This window comes from Chinchilla lanigera, unplaced genomic scaffold, assembly GCF_000276665.1.
Source record: "Chinchilla lanigera isolate Chin_1 unplaced genomic scaffold, ChiLan1.0 scaffold00051, whole genome shotgun sequence".
Taxonomy (NCBI): domain Eukaryota; kingdom Metazoa; phylum Chordata; class Mammalia; order Rodentia; family Chinchillidae; genus Chinchilla; species Chinchilla lanigera.
In genome coordinates, this window is record NW_004955452.1 from 2126862 (window position 1) to 2146360 (window position 19499).

Sequence of the window (19499 nt, forward strand, 5' to 3'; positions counted from 1 at the left end):
AGCCAATCTGACCAAGTTTAGAAAGAGAAAGTAAAGACCTGTCTGCGCACCATGGGCTTTGGTTTCCCATGGACAAAAATCCATCCCACAGTTTTCCTGAGACCCAGCTCCCTCCTTGTGCTGGGGGACGGAGGTCACATGATCCCTGAAAGCTACTCTGGGACCTGTCCCACCTGCCCCAGGGCCTTTGGTCCTCTCAACTGTGAAATGGGAGTAAAGCAGCCTGCAGGGCTCCTTCCCCGGCTGTCAGAGAGAAACGGGGATGAGGTTTCTTGGAGAAACATGGCCAGTGAGTTCTGAGGGGGGCCAGCCTGCGCCCAGGTGGCCTGGGGGTGCTCGATGCCCTGGGGCCCCTCCAGTGTAGCTGGGGTGAGCACCCAAACCAGACTGCTTCTGACCAGGCAGAAGACCAGCTGAGCAGACTGGGCCAATAGAACAGAAAGGGCAGGGTCCTGTGATCAGTCACACACTTGATTCCAGGTTACCTCTGCCACCTTCTAGCTGGGTAGGGCTTCTTCATTCCCTAAGAGAAATCAGCAGTCAGACCTGCCCCAAAAGGTACAATTCAGGTCGCTTTGATCTCTGTGCACTGCGTATGCTGGGACAGGGACACAACGGTGAAGCAGACAGACAGGGAACGCTGAGTTCCTGGGGGTGGTGTCCCCCACTTAGCAAGGGAGACAGGGGAAGACTTCCCAGGGGAAACAGCACCACAGCTGGTCCCAGAAGACAGTTGTGTCCAGTGAGGCGGAAGAAGGGGAAATGGTATGCAGCAGGCCAAAGGGAGGGTGCGTGTGGGGAGCCAGAGGCAGGAGAGTTCTGGCACCTGCAAGGGGCAGCAGGAAGTAGGGCAGTGGGGCACCTGGGAGTCCCCGAAGATCAAGGTGGCAGCCCACATGGGCTTTTCCACTCTAAGTGCTGGATCCTCAGTCGTGTCTTTGAGCTGATGCTAGGCATAGAGGCCAAGTTGCTCCGGTGCTCCCCAGCGTTAGTCCCTCTGCTTTCCTACAGGAAAGACACCCCAAGACACTCCCATAGACACTCCCATAGACACCCCAAGAATGAGCCTCCCCTGGCAGCTGAACACAAGGAGGACACAGGAAACTACCAGGAAATGGTCCTGCCTCAGCCAGTGGCCAGGAGGGACCAAGGCTGGGGGTACCCCCCTAGGAGCAGCTTTCAGGCTGGGCTGCCCAGAACAAAGGCCCTTGGGGGTTGAATAGTATCTGCCCAGCACTGCAGGTGCCAGCCACACCTGTGGCCTTCACGTGGCATCTCCCACCTGCAGCCTGGCCAGTTTCTCAGGTTCTCTGGCTTTGGGCCCCACCATGTCTGTGGGGCTTCAGGGCCACTCCAACATGGCTGGGCTGCCCACGCCTACTCATTTCACCAGTAAAGCCCCAGCGCAGTGCCAGGCCTATGGGTAAGGCTGGGCGAATGTTCCGCAAGTTTTTATTGACACGAGTCACCACTAACATCAATGACCACTCCCTAAACCAATCAAGTTAGGCCTAACTGCTCCCAGTTCATGAAAGGTGGGAAGAAAAGCCCTACTGTGCCCAACCGAGTTCTGTGATCTGCTATGCACACGCAGTGTTTCTCCAGTCTTTTGTTGTGCCCTCCTTACCCTCCACATCTAGTCACAGTCCTCTCAGAACTGGAGCACATCGGGCCTTCTTCCACCTCAGGGCCTTTGCACCCATGTCCCCTGCCTGAGACATTGCCCCGGGTATCCTATTAGTCAGTCCATCTCTTCTTCCAGTTTTTGCTCAAATGTCACCTTTCAGAGAGCCACCCAGACCTCATTCCAGGCCTGGAATCTGCTAAGTTCTCTCTCACTTGCCTTCTCCTGCCTCCCTGCCCTCCACCGCATACCATCAGGTGTTCGTTCACTCCATATTTATGTGTTTATGTTTGTCTCCCCTCCTAGAAGGTAAGTTCCTCGAAGGCAGGGACTTTGTACATTTTGCCATTTCCCCAGGGCCCAGCACAAGGTAGATGCTCAAAAATATTTGTTACACGAATGAATGAATGAACAAACGAACGAACGGCGTTTACAGCTGAGAAGACCGAAGCTCAGAGAGTTGCCTTGCGCACAGTCACAGAGTTGTAAGACTCAGCACTTGACCCCAAGACCTCTGATTCCCAACCTGGAAGAAAGCTGGCACTACCCGATCCCTCCTCCTGCCATCTCTCTGGCCCGCAGGGCTTTCCTGCAGGAGGTCCATGAGGAGGAGGACAAGAAGCTGCCACGGTCACTGGAGAGTGTGGGTGGGAGGGTGTGCTGGGGCCTCTGTGGCCAGCAAGTCCAGAGCTCGGCTCCAGGGCCTTGCGCAAGACAGCCAGGCAGCAGGCTGGGCCTCTGGGACTCACTCAGAGCTCTCTCCCGTAGGCAGCAGCAGCAGGAAAAAACAGGCTGGAGCTGCAGCCTGACAGCTGTGGCCTAGGAGGCCAGGACGGCTGTCCCCAGGGCTTCCCTCGTTTGCTTCCTGGGGGCAGGATGACCTGGAAATGAGAGAAGGGGCCATTCCTTCTGCAGCGGCTCCATGCCCTTGCATCATGACTAATGTCCATTCCCGGGCATAGGAACAGGCAGGGGGTGGGCCTGCAGATGAACAAACACATCAGGGAAGGCCAGTTAAGCAAAGCGGAGCAGGGCCCCAACGTCCTAAATGTCTCCACCCCTATGAAGACAGAAAAAGGTAACTTAGTATTTCCTAAACTTGCTTAACGTGGAGCCTTTCCTTCACACAAAGCTCTTAGGACTGGGGTTCCACAGAACACACTTTGAGAACGGTCACCCCTGGCATGCCACCTTTCCCCCAGTGAGCTGCAATTAAGGCTTTAAATGTAGGATGTGCTGCTTCTGCCTATCATACCGGAGGGGCTTTCAAAAAGGGTTTGTGAAGGCAGAAAACCAAAGGCCTCAAAGATAGAGGAAAAGCAGGCTGGATGACAGGCTGCCATATTTCTCCTCTAGTGATTCCTTGTCACCTGAGAAACCCCGGACAGGACCTGGCCTTCCTCCGCAGTCATCAGCCTGCCCTCTCAGATGAAGAGTCCTGTCCGATAGGACAAAGAAGGCAGCCCCACGCCTGTCACCCTCCTTGGCCCCCTAGGACCATCCAGAAGGGCTGAAGGCACCTGTCTGTGCCCAGCAGAGGACGGAGCCGAGATCATGCTGAATGCACAGTGGGCAGCCAAGCTAGCTGGGGACACGGAGGCACACACACAGGGTGGTGCTCTGCAGGATGGTTGCTGGACCATGGAGCCTCTCCCGGCTGTCCCTTTCCTGAGCCTCAGACTCCTCGTCTGCCAGATGACAAAGTAGGCCTAGGTGACAGGTCCTGAGTGTCTGTCCTCAGCAGTCTCAGGACTGCACTCTAAAGGGGGGGAGAGCAAGTGGGGAATGGGCAGAGTTTGGTCCCCTCCCCCAAACACTCTCTTCAATCAAAACAAATCCATCATTTTCTATTTTCTTTTTGTGCTTCTGCACAATGCGTCTGGTTCAGCACCCTGGGTAGCTGTGAGGCCATGAGCCAGTCATTTCCCCTCTTTGTGTCTGTTTCCTATCTGTGAAATGGGCTCGATGATTCACAGTACAGGCATCCTTCTTTATCTGTGGATTCAAGCAACTATGGGTTGAAAATATTCGGGGGGAAAAAATTACATCCAAGCTGAACATGTGGGAACCTTTTTTTCTTGTCACTCCCTAAACAATACAGTACAACAGCCATTTATACTGTGTCAGATATAGTTCAGAATCCAGAAATGATTTAAAGTGTACTGGAGGGTGGCTGTGGGCCATGTGTAAACAAGGACTACACCACTTCAGGTAAGGGGCTTGAGTATCCGCACAGTTTGGTATCCATGCAACTCCCAGAACCCACCCCCACTGGCACCAAGAGACCACTGCAAAAATATCTACCTTGTAAGGTTGTTGTGAAGATTCAATATATCATAAAACAACAGTCCGGGAGGCTGAGGCAAAAGGATGGAAAATTTGAGCCCAGCCTTGGCAACTTAGTGAGACTCTGCCTCAAAATAAGAAATAAAAGGACTCAATGTGAAGGCCCTGGGTTCAATCGCCAGTCTTTCTCTCTCTCTCTCCCTTTCTCTCTCTCTCTCTCTCTCTCCCTCTCTCTCTCTCTCTCTCTCTCTCTCTCACACACACACACACACACAATCTGAAAAACTATAAAATGATACCAATAGCACCAGCCCATAGTAAGCACTCACTCCGTTTGCTGTTGTCATTACCGTCCGGTGTACTGGGATAAGTTTCACTGCTTGTAAGTTTGAAAGCCACTCACTTTGAGGCCTTGAAGGCTCCTTCTGCTTGGACATTTTAACTTGCTGAAATGCTGGAAGGTTAAGATTTGAAAATTGTAGGCTGTGACTCCCACCAGCAAAAGGAGGAGGGAACCACAAGTCAGGATGAGCTGAGGCCATGGGAGCCAGACTTCAGGGAACAGGGAGCGAAGGGTCATCATTGTCACACTGTTATTCATTCATATCTCCCCTCCCAGCCCGGTCCAGGCAGCTTCCAAGATTAGCTAAATATACATCAGGAACACTCGGGAAGGGCAGACAGACAAGCCTGCAGTAGGCGACTGGACAGCCAGCAGGTGCCAATCCCTGAGATCTGGGAACGGAATAACTCATTGGGCTTGAAGAAATGAGCCTGCCCTGGCCCCAGAGTCCATGTCCCACAAGGTGAAAAACCAGCCCATTGCTTAGAAGAGAGAGAGGTACAACTACTCCTGACACACAGGGCAGGGACTGCCCTGAGGGACAAGGTCTGCGTGGTCCCCTTTTTTGGCCTGTTAGCGGGACTGACATCCTCTCTGAGCCTACTGACCGTGATCCTTAGAGGCTAAGACCAGGGCAGACTGCAGTGATCAAAGGTCCCTGGGTCAGAGATTGCAGGGAGGCTGGAAGGGCCTTGAGGGAGCTCTGCCTCGTTCCAGCATCCTTGGTCTGGGCAGGATTACCCATCGCTAGCACAGCCAGCGCCCAAAATAGCCAGAGCAGGGGAGGATGCCAGGAGCCTCGGGCAGGGCCTGGCGAGGCCTGCCCACAGAAGGGCCCAGCGGGCCAGTGCACACGCACGCCCCTGGCACACAAAGGGGCACCTTCACCCAGGAGTCCCCCCACCCACCAGCTCCCTGAAGCGGCACGTTGCTCACGCAGTGCAGAACCCCGGCTGCTGTCCCACCCACTGCAGGCGGCCTTCCAGCTAGTGGCAGAGCCGAGCAGAACGGTTTCACAGAAACATCACCGGCACCTTATAGGGAAGTGCCCAGACCTCCCAGTTTAGCCTCGCCTTCAGCCCAGGCCAAGACAATAGGGGCTATTCTGGGATGCCTGGGGTATTTAAAGCTCTGGCTGTGCTGTGTCTCTAGGGACAAAAGACCTTGCCCCCTGTAAGACCTTCCTGAAATGGTTACATCCCAGGCTGCAGCAGCTACATCCCTGATGGCCCCAATCTCTTCTGACAGGCCCTGCGTGACTCAGCACTACAGCTGCCTCCTCCAGGAAGCCCACCGAGATGCCACGCTGCTGCAACCCTCCCCAAAGAGCTCTGTCATGGCCCCCTGCTCTGCTGCTCTCCCTGGGCCCTAATGTTCTAATCTGCAGCACGAAGTTAACAACCCCAGGGTGTGCAAAGCACTTAAGAGGCTTCGTCTGAACCCAGAGCCTTTACATGAACTATATTTTTAATTTTAAGGCAAGGTCTCACTGAACCTCTAAATTGTCAGGCTGGGCTTGAACTTGTGATCCTCCTGCCTCAGCCTCCTGGAGTGCTGGCACCACAGGTGTGAGCCACCACAGCCGGCTAGGGACAGGCATTTGGTCTGTCTTGGCACTGCTCTCTTTCCAGCACCTGGCACAGAGTAGGTGCCAAATAAAAAATTGCTGACTGGTACAAACACTTGTGGACTGGTATGGCACCCCCAGAGAACCACCCAGAGGCCTGGTGCACAGGGGCACTAACACTGATAATTCACCTGCTCTCGCTGGGAGCACGGAGACCAAGTCACACCCCAGGCTAAGTACTTTATATTGATAGGCTCGTTTATTTGATTCAACAACCCCAAGAGCTTAAGCACTGTTATTATCCTACGTTACAAGCAAGAAAATCAAAGTCCTGCCCCGCGGGGTTAAGTAGCTTGCCCAAAGTCCTAAAACTACTCAATGGCCAAGCTGGGAATCAAATCCAAGAAGTCCTCAGCATCTCCCACTGTATATAAAAGCACCTGGAAGGAAGGATCAGGGAGAAACCTGGCTGGGCGCTGGGAGCCGGGAGCCCAAGTTTAGCGCCTAAGTAGCTGTGTGACTTTATTTATTTATGTGTACTAGGAGTTGAACCGAAGGCCTTTGTACTGAGCTACGCTCCCAGACCATTCTAAAAATTTTTTATTTTGAGACAGGGTCTCACTAAACTGAACTATCCAAGCCGGGCGTGGTGGTGCACGCCTGTAATCCCAGCACTGAGGAGGCCAAAAAGACTAATAAATAAATAAATAAACAAACCGAACTGTCCAGGGTCAAACTTCAAATCCTTCTGCCTCAGCCTCCCAGAGTGCTGAGATCATAGGCATGCACCACCACTCCAAGCTCATGTGACTTTAAACAAGTCACTTGGCCTCTCTGACTTTGTTTTCTCTTCTATAAAAACAGGGCATTCATTCCTACTGCTTCAGATCTTCAGTAGGATCAAAGGAACTTAAGGATGTGATCATGTCCCTGCTCAGCCTTGAGCCCTCCCCAGGGCAGTGCTGGGAAGGACGGTGGGAAGACTCGGGGAGCGGGGGTAGGGGGAGGACGTGCCCAGTGCAGGCTCTGGACAAAGCTCTGCAGCTGCTGATCACAGCTGGGGAGAGTCCAGGCCAGGCCAAGCTGGGGGACAAGGGGCGGCTGGGAAGTCACCTCTGCCCTCCTCTGTCACACTTCCCTGCTGACAGCTGCTGGGGCTTCAGGGCCAAGGGCCTCACATTGGGTAGGAATCGGGTATGAGGAGGAGGGAGCTGACCGGCTGGCCAGCTGGGGTCATCTCAGTCCTCACACTGCTCTCCTACCCTCATCCCTTCACCCAGAGGGCTGTGAGCCCAACATGGACCCAGGGCAGGCGGCAGGCAGGGCGGGTCCCAGGAGACCCCGGTGGCTTTGCTGCGCCCAGCCCCCTTGCAGGCCCTGCAAGAGCCTCTCCTCCCCCAGAGCCCATAAGCTTGGCGGCTCCAGCCCACGCACTCTCTCTGAACTCTCACACACCCATAAGTACAACTGACCATATTTTCTGAAGCAAAGAAACCCTTGAACAAAGGATTTCTCAGGGACTTCCGAGTGTCGGAGGTAGCCTAGGAGATGTAGTCTGGATGTGCAGTATTCAAATTTCTGGAACATACTCATACTCTTTTGGGAAGACTAGCACATTTATTACATCTTACTAACAAATCAAAGCTGTCCCAGGAAATGTGTGTTGGCACATGGCCCCCACACTGCTTGGAGCTGTCTCACTGGGCAACACCCTGGCTGTGTGGCCTAGGAAAGTCTCCTGACCTCTCTGAACCTCTGCTTTCCTCAACTGTAAAATGGGGAGTGGGGCGTGGTGGTGCATGCCTATAATCCTAGCAGGAGGCTGAAGCAGGAGGATTGCTGTAAGTTCTGGGCCAGTCTGGGCCACACAGTGAGCTCGAGGCCAGCCTGAACTACTTAGTGAGATCCTGTCTCAAAAAAAAAAAACAAAACAAAAATAAATGGAAGTAAGAATGACTACCTCACTAGGCTGCTGTGACCGTGCAACAGAACAAAGAAAGTGCTTGGTGCTACTTAAATGAAGTCTAAGTGTCACCTCTTCCCCTTCCTCCCTTCCCACCCCACCCATCCCAAGCTTGCCACCAAGAGTGAGCGCTCCAGAACCATCCCTTCCTTTCAGGGACTCAGTAAGCTGCCAAGTAACACAGCCACAGAAGGTTCCAATGCATTTCTGGGTCCTAGGCCACCAGGGCTGGACGGGATCCCCTAGCCCAATACCCTCACTCATCAGAAGGGGAAACCAAGGCCCAGAGAAAGAAGTGAGATATCAAAGGACTAGCCAAGATCAGAGGGCCTGGGTTCAAATCCTGCCTCTGACACTCCTGACTGCTGAGGACCTTTCACGTAAGCATTGTTGTTGGGCCTCCCTGGCCCCGAGCACCCTCACAAGGTGCAGCTACACTGTGTATGTGGCATGTTTAGAACACAGGTCATGGCAGCTCTCAGAAGAGACGGGGCGCATCCAAGTCAGGCCCCAGGCCACCCGGCTGCCAACGCAGGACCTTTCACATCCCCTCCTTCTCTTCTTGGGGACAGGGACTCCCCAAGGCCAGCGCAAGGCGTCATACAGATGAGGGCTCTGAGAGTTTGGCTGTAGGCCAGGTCTTTGTTAGGAGCTAACCTGAGCCTGAGACCCCAGTCTCAAATCTCTGGGACCTTCAGGTGGTCCCTCTAGCCCAGTGAGGGCGAACCTTTCAGAGCTTTCCAAGATACAAACAGCCCGTTGGCTGGGTGTGGTGGCGCACGCCTGTAATACCAGCACTCAGAAGGCTGAGGCAGGAGGATCACTGCAAGTTCGAGACCAGCGTGGGCTACAAAGTGAGCTCAAGGCCAGCATGAACTGCAGTGAGACCCTGTCTCAAAAAGACAAAAAAAACCCGAACAGCCCGCTGTGACATGAGTGCCATAGGTCCACCAGCACTGCTCTAGCCTGTCCCCAAGCTAGAGACGGACAGTCCCAGCCGAGGAGATGGCAGGAAGGGCTGGCGGACAAGGGTTGCATGTCCTTGGCAGGGAGAGCTCCGAATCCCAGGGACTCAGGTTACCGGAAATGGTAAATCTCCCTGCTGCCTGTCACCTCTGACCAGGAATGTCTGCTGCTGAGAGAACATCCTGTCCACCCGCCCCTAGACAGCCTGGGGACACTGGGGACCTGGGCCCACCCTCTGCTCCCTGCCCTACCTTTGGGGCCTGGGGGTGGCCTCTGTGTCTCCCTAACCGAGGGGCTCCTGTCATCAAGGGCAGTGAGTGCTGCTGTAAAGGACCAGTCACAGGAGAACTGGGGAGGGCTTGACCCCAGAGGCTGTGTCCTTTTTCTTTGCGTGCAGGCGCTGCTCCCGTGAACCCAACCCGGGAGGCAGCACTGTGACCGGGCGGCCTAGCCAGGCTGGCAGCCTGCCTCTGCCACTTGTCAATCCCAGGTGGGTAGCACTAGGCAGGTCACCACAGCACCTCCCACCTCTCCCGTGAAATTCATGGCACCGAACTGTGTTGCTAAGCGCTGGGCAGGCCCAGAAGGGGCCCAGTCCACAGTGAGATCAGGCACGGGGAAGCACTGGGAAGAAGGGAAGACAACCAGGAGCACATGTCATGGGAGCACATGGCATCGTCTGTCCTCTGCCTGGGGCTGACATTCTAGTTGCAGTCAGATGGGTCCTAAATTAATACTTCAAATGGTGCGAGTGCTAGAAAGAAATCCACAGCGAGGTGAGGGGGATGGGGATAGGGAATGGGGGCTACTACGAAGGCAGGGAGGAAGGTGATGCTACAGAGGTTTGAGGAATGGGGGATGCATCAGGTGTGTGCATGGAGGAAGAGCACTGCAGGTGACTGTAAAGGATCCTCAGGAGGTTATGGAACAGCCAGGAGGCCCGCTAGATATCTAACCGTATTATTACCACACTCCCTGGGTGAGGCAGGTGTGGCTCGGGAGGAGCAAGTGGCAAGGCCAGGACCCAACACTCCTTCGTCTGGGGACCACTGTCCGGGGACTAGTAACTGCGATGGGATGGAGAAAAGCACAAACGGCCTTTGGGTCCGAGTGCTGATTCTCCCCAGCCTGGCTGTGTGATCTCTGACAAGTCCCCTCTCCTTGCTGGGCCTCCGTGTCCCCACCTGCTCATGGACCAGTAACGCTTGCTCTATACATCCCAGGAGATGACAAGGCGGACTAAGGTTCTGGGTGGTACCTTGGGCTTCTATGGCATCTTAGAGTCAAAGCTCCTCCCGGACAGATGTGAATGCAGGTACAGACCGTACCCACCTGAACAGCCTACTGCTGGCCTCCAAGGGTCTGCATCCTCCCTGTGCCTGTCTGGGCCTCGGCTCCCCTCAGAACCCAGGGCCCAGCCACACCTGTGTCCAGGTGGCAGATATGGCCCCTCGGGCCTAGGACCAAACCAGGAGCGGCTCCCTGTGGACCCAAGCAGATGGAGGACCATGAGCGGCCTTTGTTACCAGGGTACCAGGGCAGGCCAGCCCTCACGGGCGCCGGGCCAGACCGTGAGGCCCAGCCAAGTGCAAACAGCACAGCCGGCACCCAGCTACAGGCACGTCAGAGCGGGCAGGCTGCCACTGCCCCCGTCACAACAAACTATCCTCTCCGCCCTGCTGAGGGGTCCGGGCAGCCGGCACCCCTGCCGGGAGCTGGGACCAGGCACGGGATGAAGGAAGGCCTCTCTCCTCCCCCGCTGGGAATGAGCACTGAGAACCTCAGAGCTTGGACACAGAACACCCAGATACCGGCAGCTGAGCAGCGGCTGAGCAGAGCCAGGCTGGGGAGAGGGTGGGAAACACAGAGGGACTGGCTGGAGCCAAGTCATGGATTCTTCAGCATTACGGTGACAGCTGGTGAGGGGAGATTTCTCCCCAGCTGCTGTGAAGAAAGCTCAGACGGGCCAGCGCCACGAGAGGGGCAGTCTTGCCTGCCACCACCAAACCCTGGAGTGGCTCTAGATGGGACAGGGAAAGTCGAGGTGACCGGAGCAGCTGCAGGTGTGCACCCCACGTTACAAAACCGCGCTGCCCTAGACATCTTCCTGCTGAGGTGGGAACGGCCCATATCTGCACAATCCCCCAAAGGGGCCACATGACCACCCAGCACTTGTAATTGAAATTTATTTCATTAAATTTTATATTTAAACAATCACACCTGGCCAGTGGCTACCACGCTGGACAGTGCTGACGGCACCATCACCAGTCCTTAAACTAAGCCTGGAGCAGGGCGGGGTGGCGCACGCCTGTAATTCCAGCACTCGGGAGGCTGAGGCAGGAGGATTGTTGCGAATTCGAGGCCAGCCTGGGCTACAAAGTGAGCTCAAGGCCAGCCTGAACTGCATAGAGAGACTCTGTCTCAAAGAAAAAAAAAAAAAACTAAGCCTGGAAGTGGGAAACTGAGGCTGGCCTAAGGGCACACAGCTGGTAAGCCACAGATGCGATGTCAGAACCAGGCCTGGACCCAGCTCAGTGCCTCCCACCCAGGGTCATTGTCCATGCTGGAAAGACTTGCGGAAATTGTCCATGTGCGGGCGATAAGGCGGCCTGCTCACTAATCAAGGCGTCAAGTCTCCTTGCTTCTGGCTCGAATTCTGTCTGCTACAGCCGTTATCACACGCTGACCAGAAGCTCTGACGGGCCATTAAGAAAGGTCTTTGATTTTGCGGCATGAAGAAAGGGCAGAAAGATGATGGGATGGATAGCCCAGCTGGCTGGGGAGCCAAGCCGCTGCGAACACTGGGAGGATTCCAGGGTGAGGACGCTGGGCGTGTTCTCCCCACCCCACCACCCCAGACCCCGTCAGGGCCACTGACAACCAGAGTCCAGAGCCCATTCACTGCCCTGTCCCTGCTCCTCCCTTCTCCACAGCCCAGGTCTATCCCTGCCCACACTCTGGAATCTCCCCAAAGCCCTGTTCCCCTCACACAGCTACAGACCTTCATTTCTTTTTTTTGTCTTTTTGAGACAGGGTCTTGCTGTGCAGTTCAGGCTGGCCTTGAGCTCACTTTGTAGCCCAGGCTGATCCTGAACTCGCAACAATCCTCCTGCCTCAGCCTCCTGAGTGCTGGGATTACAGGTGTGTGCCGCCACACCCAGCACTAGGCCTTCATTTCTTAGATCACTTGAGTCGCTTAGATCACTCTATTCTCCTTTGGGCCCAAAGCTTCTTGGAGGCAGACAACAGGCTGGCTTTTCTTTTATTAATTATATACACATACACATGTATGTACATATCACATATATCCTTTAGATACTTCTCAATGCCCACCAGCTCATGATCAAAAGCAAATATTTACTAAATTAAATTGGATTGTTATATTAACTTACAAGTTTGGGAACTCAATTTCTCATGGCTCTGCCTCAATCTCCTATGATCGAGCCGGGCATGGAGGTGCACACCTGCAATCCCGGCACTCGGGAGGCTGAGGCAGGAGGATCGTTGCGAGTTCGAGGCCAGCCTGGGCTACAAAGTGAGCTCAAGGCCAGCCTGAGCTACATAGAGAGACCCTGTCTCAAAAAGACCAAAAAAAAAAAAAAATCTCCTATGATCTCTGTAGGCAAATCCTTTCAATACAGAGATCCTTACTGTAGATCTCAATTTGTTCATCTGTAAAATGGGAATAGTATTTGCCTTCTTGGGGAGACTATTGGTATTTATCACATTTATTGAACAAATACTACATGCCAGACTCTTGACAAATAGTATCTTCACAACAATCACATGAGTCAGGGATTATTATTATGTTACTATAGTCATTATACAGAAGCCAGAAAAAAAATAAAGAAAATAGATACTGTAATTCAAGTCAAGTGCTTAGTACAGCATGTGGCACATGCTAAGTGCTAAGTAAAACTTTTTTTTTGAGACAAGGTCTCTCTGCAGTTCAGACTGGCCTTGAACTCACTATATAGTCCAAGCGGGCCTTGGACTTGCTGAGATCTTCCTATATCATCTATCCCAGTGCTGGGATTATCCATAAAATTGAGAATAAAGTTAGGTTGCTTCCCCAGGGCTGGGTACACAGCAGATGTTCCTCAAATATCTGCTCCCAGATGGACTCAGGCCTGGCATACCAGTGACAAGGGGCAGGCAACACTGCAGCGAAGCCCAGCCCAGTCCTTCTCTGATTCCCACCCCCACTGGGCTCTCTCTCTCCCTGATCTACAGGGCAGGGCGCTGTCTTGCCCTGCTTTGTCTAAGGCCGAGGCGTATGGATGACCGTGGGGAGATGACTTCTGTCCAGCCGTGGTGAGCTGTGGCAAGAGAGAAGGGCCTTAGAGGCGGCCAATACCTTGACTCTCTCCACTCCTGCCGGGGCCTTGGACAAAGAACTGCCCTGCACCCCATCCCCGAAGGGAAGGCGGGGAGAAGCTGCACAGTGAGAACACCACTGCAGTCCCCACGTTATCATCCTGGGCTGCCTCTCCAGGCCATGTTTTCATAGTGTCAGATAACTGTAATTTCTACATCAGAGGGATGGTTTTTCAGGACAGAACAGGACAAGCATGTGTGAAATGACGCTTCCCCAATGCTAGCATCCACCATAATCGCCTGGGAATCTTCTAAGCGTGCAGACTGGGACTCAGAGGGTCTGGGTGGGGCCCAGGATCCTGCATTTCTGAAGAACTGCTAGACAAGGCCCAAGGCCCGGGCACACAGAGGCACTGGAACCACACCCGGCACACAGGAGGCGATCCACAGAAGCTAGTATGCCTTTTCTTCCACTGCTTTCCCTAGAAGAAGCCATCCTCGGTGACAGAAATGTCTGTCACTGCTGCTGACATCGAGGCCCAGCAGCCTGACCAAGCACAGGGCCAAAAAGAGGCAGAAGCTGGGGCTGGGAATTTAGCTTAGCGGCACGGCAGCAAGCGCATGGTCATGAGTTCAATTACCGGTACCAGGAAAAAAACCAAAAAAAAAAAGAGGCAGAAGCAGCACCCAAGGCCAAATCTGCCCATCGGTCCTCCCAGGCATCACACCATCCCAGGCCCCACCCACCTCAAGCAGTGGCCTCAGCGCAGAACTGGGGACTCACCAGCCCAGCCCTTCCACTGCCTGCAGGCAAGGCCAGCCCAAAACAGGCCTTGGGCCACCACTTCCACTCCCCAGCGGCGGCTTCCAGGGGCCTCCCCTCCATCGCCTTATAAAGCGTCCACCCGAAAGAGCTGCTCTTCTCCATGCTGCAGGTTAATTTTAATTTTATGTGGAGTCAACGCCTGTCCTCTCCCGGCTGCCTCAGTGAGGGCTTCACACATTCCTTCTGGAGCAACATTACCTAATTTAACCATCGCCCCTGCTCTCCAGGGCTCTCAAAATAGCAGCTGCCAGTAGGGGAAAATGCCCTAATGCTATCAAAATATTCTCCCTCCTCCCCCACTCTTGGACTGCACCAGCCTCAGGACCCAGCTGGAAGAGGAACCCAGTCTGGGAGAACTGGGGTGGGTCTCCAGTGACTGGGCGTCGTCCCGGGCCCCAAGTTCTTCCTTCCAGTCCACTCTCACATATCCTCTTCAGACGCATGCCTGGGCTCTCCCTGTGCGTCTCCTCTACCCGCCAAACTCTCCAGCTCATCCCCAGTATGCACTGCGGCCCTGGTTGCCCGAAACTAGGATTCGACTTTCACTTTCTCCAAAGAGCAAAAATTATTAATTCCTCAGGTACTGACGGCTTCCCACACTTTGGCTGGCTGCCACTTTCCAGGTGGGAGTTAGTTATCACCTTCCTTCAGATAAGGAAACAGGAGCTCAGCAAGGTGGAGTGACTCGCCCAAGGTCATACATCCCGGAACCAACAGAGTTGGGCCACAAGCCAAGCTCTGCTTCTCTAAAGCCCTAACCATGCCACCTTCCACTTGGGGCTCCTCTGTAAAGCAGGGTGGCTGTGCTAGAAGTGTTAGTGTAAGGTCTGCTCCCACTAACCACAGGGGTGTGTTTCTATGATAGTTCATGGTTTCCGCTTGAACCCTGTGGGCCCTACCTCAGTCCCAGCACCCAGGGGGCATGAGCTGCAGTCAGTCTGTGAATCCAGGCCCCTGCTCCCCCACCCAGCTGCCCGAGCAGGGCTGCCACATTAAAGCAGGGAACACCCAGGCTGCTGACTGCCTTGCCTCCGTGCAACCAGTGGTTAAGGAACTGGGAGGGCAACTCTCCAGAGCCCAGGGCAATCATTAACCAGGGCAGGGCGGGCAGAAAGCAGGGCGGAGCTGGGCCCAGCACCCCCAGGGGTAGCTTCTCTCACCTGATGCATCCTGGGGCCACTCTGTAGCCATACAGTGGGCTGGTGAGGCCTTAGGCACTGGAGCGGAGAGCCTGGCACGGCCACTCAGGTCTCCAGAGGAGGGTGTCAAGCTGCCATCACTAGCGTGGAGGCACCCAGGGGCACCTAAAGGGCTTTATCAAGGCTTTATCAGAACCTTCCCTGCGTTGGTCCCCTCCCACAGAGGGATGACAGACCTGAGGCTTACAGCCACTGGGAAGGCAAACAAGGCCCCTGGGTTTCCCTTGGACTAGGTGCTATGGGCAAGCTTGAAGAGGGGACAAGAAAATCACAGAGCAACAGTTCCCGTTATTTATAAAATGCCTATTCGGCTGTGAATGAGTTGTACAATCTCTAATCTTGTAAAACCCTGCAGAACAGGCATCACCATTCCTACCTGAGAGATAAGGCTCAGAGAGGTTAAGCCCCAGCCCAAGGTCACACAACAGTAGGTGACAGAGCTAGGACAATACTCAGGGCTGTGCCTCTTTCCCCTGCAGAATGAAATGGACCGGAATTCAGTGGTGCGGGCCCTCAGCCGTGGGGAGCTCTGGGAAGATCTTCAGCTCCACGCCGGAGCTCAGGAGCCCAGTGTGCGGGAACCAGGGAGGGGCAGGACAGAGTGTGCCCCTAGTGACCCAGCAGTCTTACGTGGCAGTACAGGGGGCTCTTTGGGCTGCCAGCACCCTCCAGGGCCAGAGGTGGCCTTTTAGGGGAGAGGGGGAAGGCTGCAGGGGGACATGGGCCAACCCCTCCCCCAAGAGGCCAGCCAGCGCCTCCAGCCTAGAGAATTCCCCTCAATCGCTCAGGTGAAACCCGGGTGAGGCCCAGGCAGAAGGAAAGCTTTGATCTTATCACACATTCCTGCCCCGGTGTCCCTGTCCCTCTCCCCCACCCCTGCCTGCCAGGGAGGTGGGAAATCAGGCTCACTTAACCCTTTCCTCCCACCTCAAGCCAAATCCATCCTCCCCGACCCAGGAAAGCGGGGAGAGAAAAGAGGAAGGAAAGTGGGAGAAAAGCACAGCACAGGTGTACCCCCCTCACCTCCCTCGCCCCCCCAGTGCCACAGAGCCCCACCCCAAGCTCTGGGGCCCACCCCATCCTTCCTAAATTGAGATGACCAGAGTCAGGATCAGTGGTCTTCCTCCTCTCCAATTTGGCCTCCTCCCCCCTGCTCCTTCACACTGACTGCAAACTCCTTCTGCCCAGGTGGTGTTGGGTGTTGCGACCCTTCACTGCGCCTGGCACTGGGCCAGCAGAGCATGGATGTTTGCTGAAGGAACAAGCGATGGAAAGATTAAACTCAGAGAGCTAACAATCTGCACTGGGAATCTTACGACTGCTGCCGCAGGGCTCACTCACTAACCAGACACTGATGATGTCCCTGGCTGTTGGTTCAGCACCAGGGACCCAGAGGCCTAGAGGTGACCCACGCAAGCAGATCACAAGGGGACAGGACAGGTTTCCAGGAGATCTAAGGGTGCAGTGAGGTCTCCATCATTTATTTCAGGGTCTGGTACTTGTGAGCTGATGGCATCAATGAAGGGGGAGGTGGCACTGGAAAGTAGGGCGGACCCTAGAAAACAGACCAACTTCTGAGGCAACGCAAAGTTCCCTTTCCTCAGACTTACTTGATGGCCAAAGAGAAAGCAATGAGCCCATTCTATACGTAGGAAAACGGAGGCCCAGGGAAGAGGGCTGGTCACTGGCTGGCAACTAAGTGCAGGCCCAGGTCTTGACCTCTGGCCTGCTGGTCTGGCCAGGTACAGGGTGGAGGGGTTGTCTTCTCCACTGTCTGGGGGACTTCCTCTCATTCTTTGCCCAGCTCTAATGACTCCGGCAGCAAGTGGAGGCCTTCCTGCTCTTGCATACCCAACAACAATGCAGACAAAGTGGATCCGGGGTCCAGGGGACAACTCCTGGACCCCTGCCCGTGCTGTCTTCCTCCACCGGCAAATCCTCCACGCTCTTGAAGCCCACTTCCTCCAGAAAGCCTTTCGAATGCCTCCTGGTGAACCGCTCTTCCCCTCCCCTGACAGTCTGGGACTGTGTGGACTCCAAGTCATGCTGGGACATAGGGGACGTGAGTCTTGTCTCTCTAACAAGACCCAAAGCTCTGACATGGCAGGGACTGCGCCTCTGGAGGACTGTGACGCTGGCTCCATGCCCACCTCCTCCGTACCTGGCTCTGGGGTCTTGGGGAAGTCACCGCTTTCTGTGCTATTTCTCACCTGGGAAATAGGTGCACAATCCTGGCCACAAAGAAGTGATCACACAGACATTAGTAGGTCCTCAGGCAAGGGAACTAATGAGTGAACAAAAATGGATGGGAAGGAAGGCTAGACGGAGAGATTCTTGAATCTCCCCTCCTCCTCCCCTGCAGAGTTTCTCTAATGACAGTTTTCAACTTGTATGCAGACTCCACCTCCTGGCTGGGCCACTTGCTTCTGTGTCTTGTATGTCGCCCAAACCCCCAGTACTGAGAGGCCCACGAGCTGGCCCAGAGCAGGCCCTACTCAGCAAAAACGCACTGAGCTCCCAACAGCACAAAACTTCTGGGTCCTATGGGGAGCTTGGGACCTAACTAAGAAGGATCCAGGTTCCCAGAGTGGAGGAGCCTCAGTTCCAGGGACCGCCAAATCCATCCCCCGGGGAACATTACTGATGAGATGGAAGCCAAGCGGCAAAAAGGCACCCAATACAAGAGGCAAGAGCCTGCTAAACCTGTGCAGCAGACATGTAGCTTGCCAAGGCCAGCCCACACCCGCCTCCTCCAGGCAGCCCTCCCCGGGTCTCCGGTGCCAATAGGCTGCACCCAGACGGAATGACAAAGAAGGAATGACAGACCTGGAAAGAATGACAACTTTCTCCTGTGAAAGCTGAATAACCTGGGCTCCACTCCAAGATGCACCACATATTGGGTGGACAATGGCCAGCAATCCCATCCCCATGCCTCAGTTTTCCCCTCTGCAAAGTGGACATCACAATGCCTCCAAAGACCACTGTGAGGACTAAGGAGCTGATGCCCCGCAGGAAAGAGTCCTGTGTTAGGCTGGCTCAAGACAGGTGGTGCTTTAATCAAGAGAAGGTGTGAGCCTGGTGACTGGGGTCTCTGAGGCAGAGACCGTCTAGGTCCTGGGGCAGAGAAGGGCCTGGCCTATCCTCGGGAAACTCCTAGGTCTCTGTTCCTCTGACCCAAGGGTCACAGGAAGGCAAAAGGAAGAAGAAGAGCTGTTAAAATGACAGCGGCTGGGATTTATGAGGCCAAATCTCAATCCATCAGCCTAGTGAGGGATCCAAGAAGAGGCATGATCCCAGTTCCCAACTATGTGGAAACGAGGAGAGGGATGAGTCAGCTGGGGTGAGGAGGGGGGCTGGAGCTGGCCCCTGGGGGCAGCACCATGGCAGGCAGGGAAGGGAGGAGTGGGGTGGGGCCCGGAGGTGGGCTGGGAAGGGGCCAGGGGCAGCTGGGAATTCCCAGCCCCACCCCAAGAGAGCATCTGTGGGGTCACCCGAGGCCACCTGGGAAGTCTCCCCCGTGCCCAGCCCCTGGCTGCTCCCCTTGCCGACCAACTGGCACTGGAAGAAGATGGACAAAGGTGCCAAGTGTTAAAACACAAGACACGGGGAAGTGACCCGGCCTGGCGGGCAGGGGGCACATCTAACCGACAGCCCAAGCCTAACGCACAGGGCGAGGCAAGATCGCCCCGCCTCGAGTGCCCTCCTCCTCCCTAGTCCTGTTTCTAAGAAGCCTGGGCCAGACCTCAGCTGTGCAGCCCATCAGCCCCGGTGAAGGAAGACCGGCTGCAGGCCTGGCCGCAGCTCCCAGGGCAAGGTCCTGCCTCGATAGTTGGACCTAGGGGAGGAGGGGCTTTCAGGACTCCCCTCTGCTGCTCCCCTCAAGATGCACCAACATCTTCCTGCACCCCTGGGAGCCACTTGGCTACGCCTCCCATTTCCCAGAGCCCACCAACTGCACACATCTGGGAAGGGGGACAATGTGTCCACAGGCTCCAGCCTTTCCCAGGCCACACCCTGGGGTGTGCCCCCCTCCTTCTCCCCTCCAGGAAGGAGCAATCAGGGTGGAAGGGTGGACTCTGTCCTGCAGCTGTGGCCTTAGTGGGGGAAGGGGGGTGGTGACAGATCAGCTGCAGTTGCATCCGGGGCTCTAAGCCTGAGAAAGAGGCAGAGGGAACAGGCTGGACTGGACCATCCCTTGTCTGTGGAGAAGGTGTGCGCTAGGGCACTGGGGACCATAATCAAATACGACGCTGGAGCTGGGTGTGCTGATGCATGCCTGTAGTCCCAGAACTGGGAGGCTGAAGCAGGAGGATTGCTAAGAGTTGGAGGCCAGCCTGAGCTACACACTGAGTTCAAGGCCAGTCTGAATTACATATAGAGACCTTGTCTCAAGAAACAAACAACAAAG

The 19499-nt window shown here is 55.1% G+C and overlaps 1 protein-coding gene across 2 annotated transcripts in view; it reads right to left on the reverse strand.

Moving 5' to 3' along the window:
• Positions 1 to 15076, reverse strand: part of Hspg2 (heparan sulfate proteoglycan 2) — an 85510-nt gene extending 70434 nt beyond the window's left edge. For both annotated transcript variants that reach the window (XM_013519589.1, XM_013519588.1), the window contains exon 1: positions 15053 to 15076. In XM_013519589.1, coding sequence (XP_013375043.1) covers positions 15053 to 15061 — 9 coding nt within the window. In that variant the 5' untranslated portion in view covers positions 15062 to 15076. The remainder of the gene's footprint in view (positions 1 to 15052) is intronic.
• Positions 15077 to 19499: the final 4423 nt, after the last annotated feature.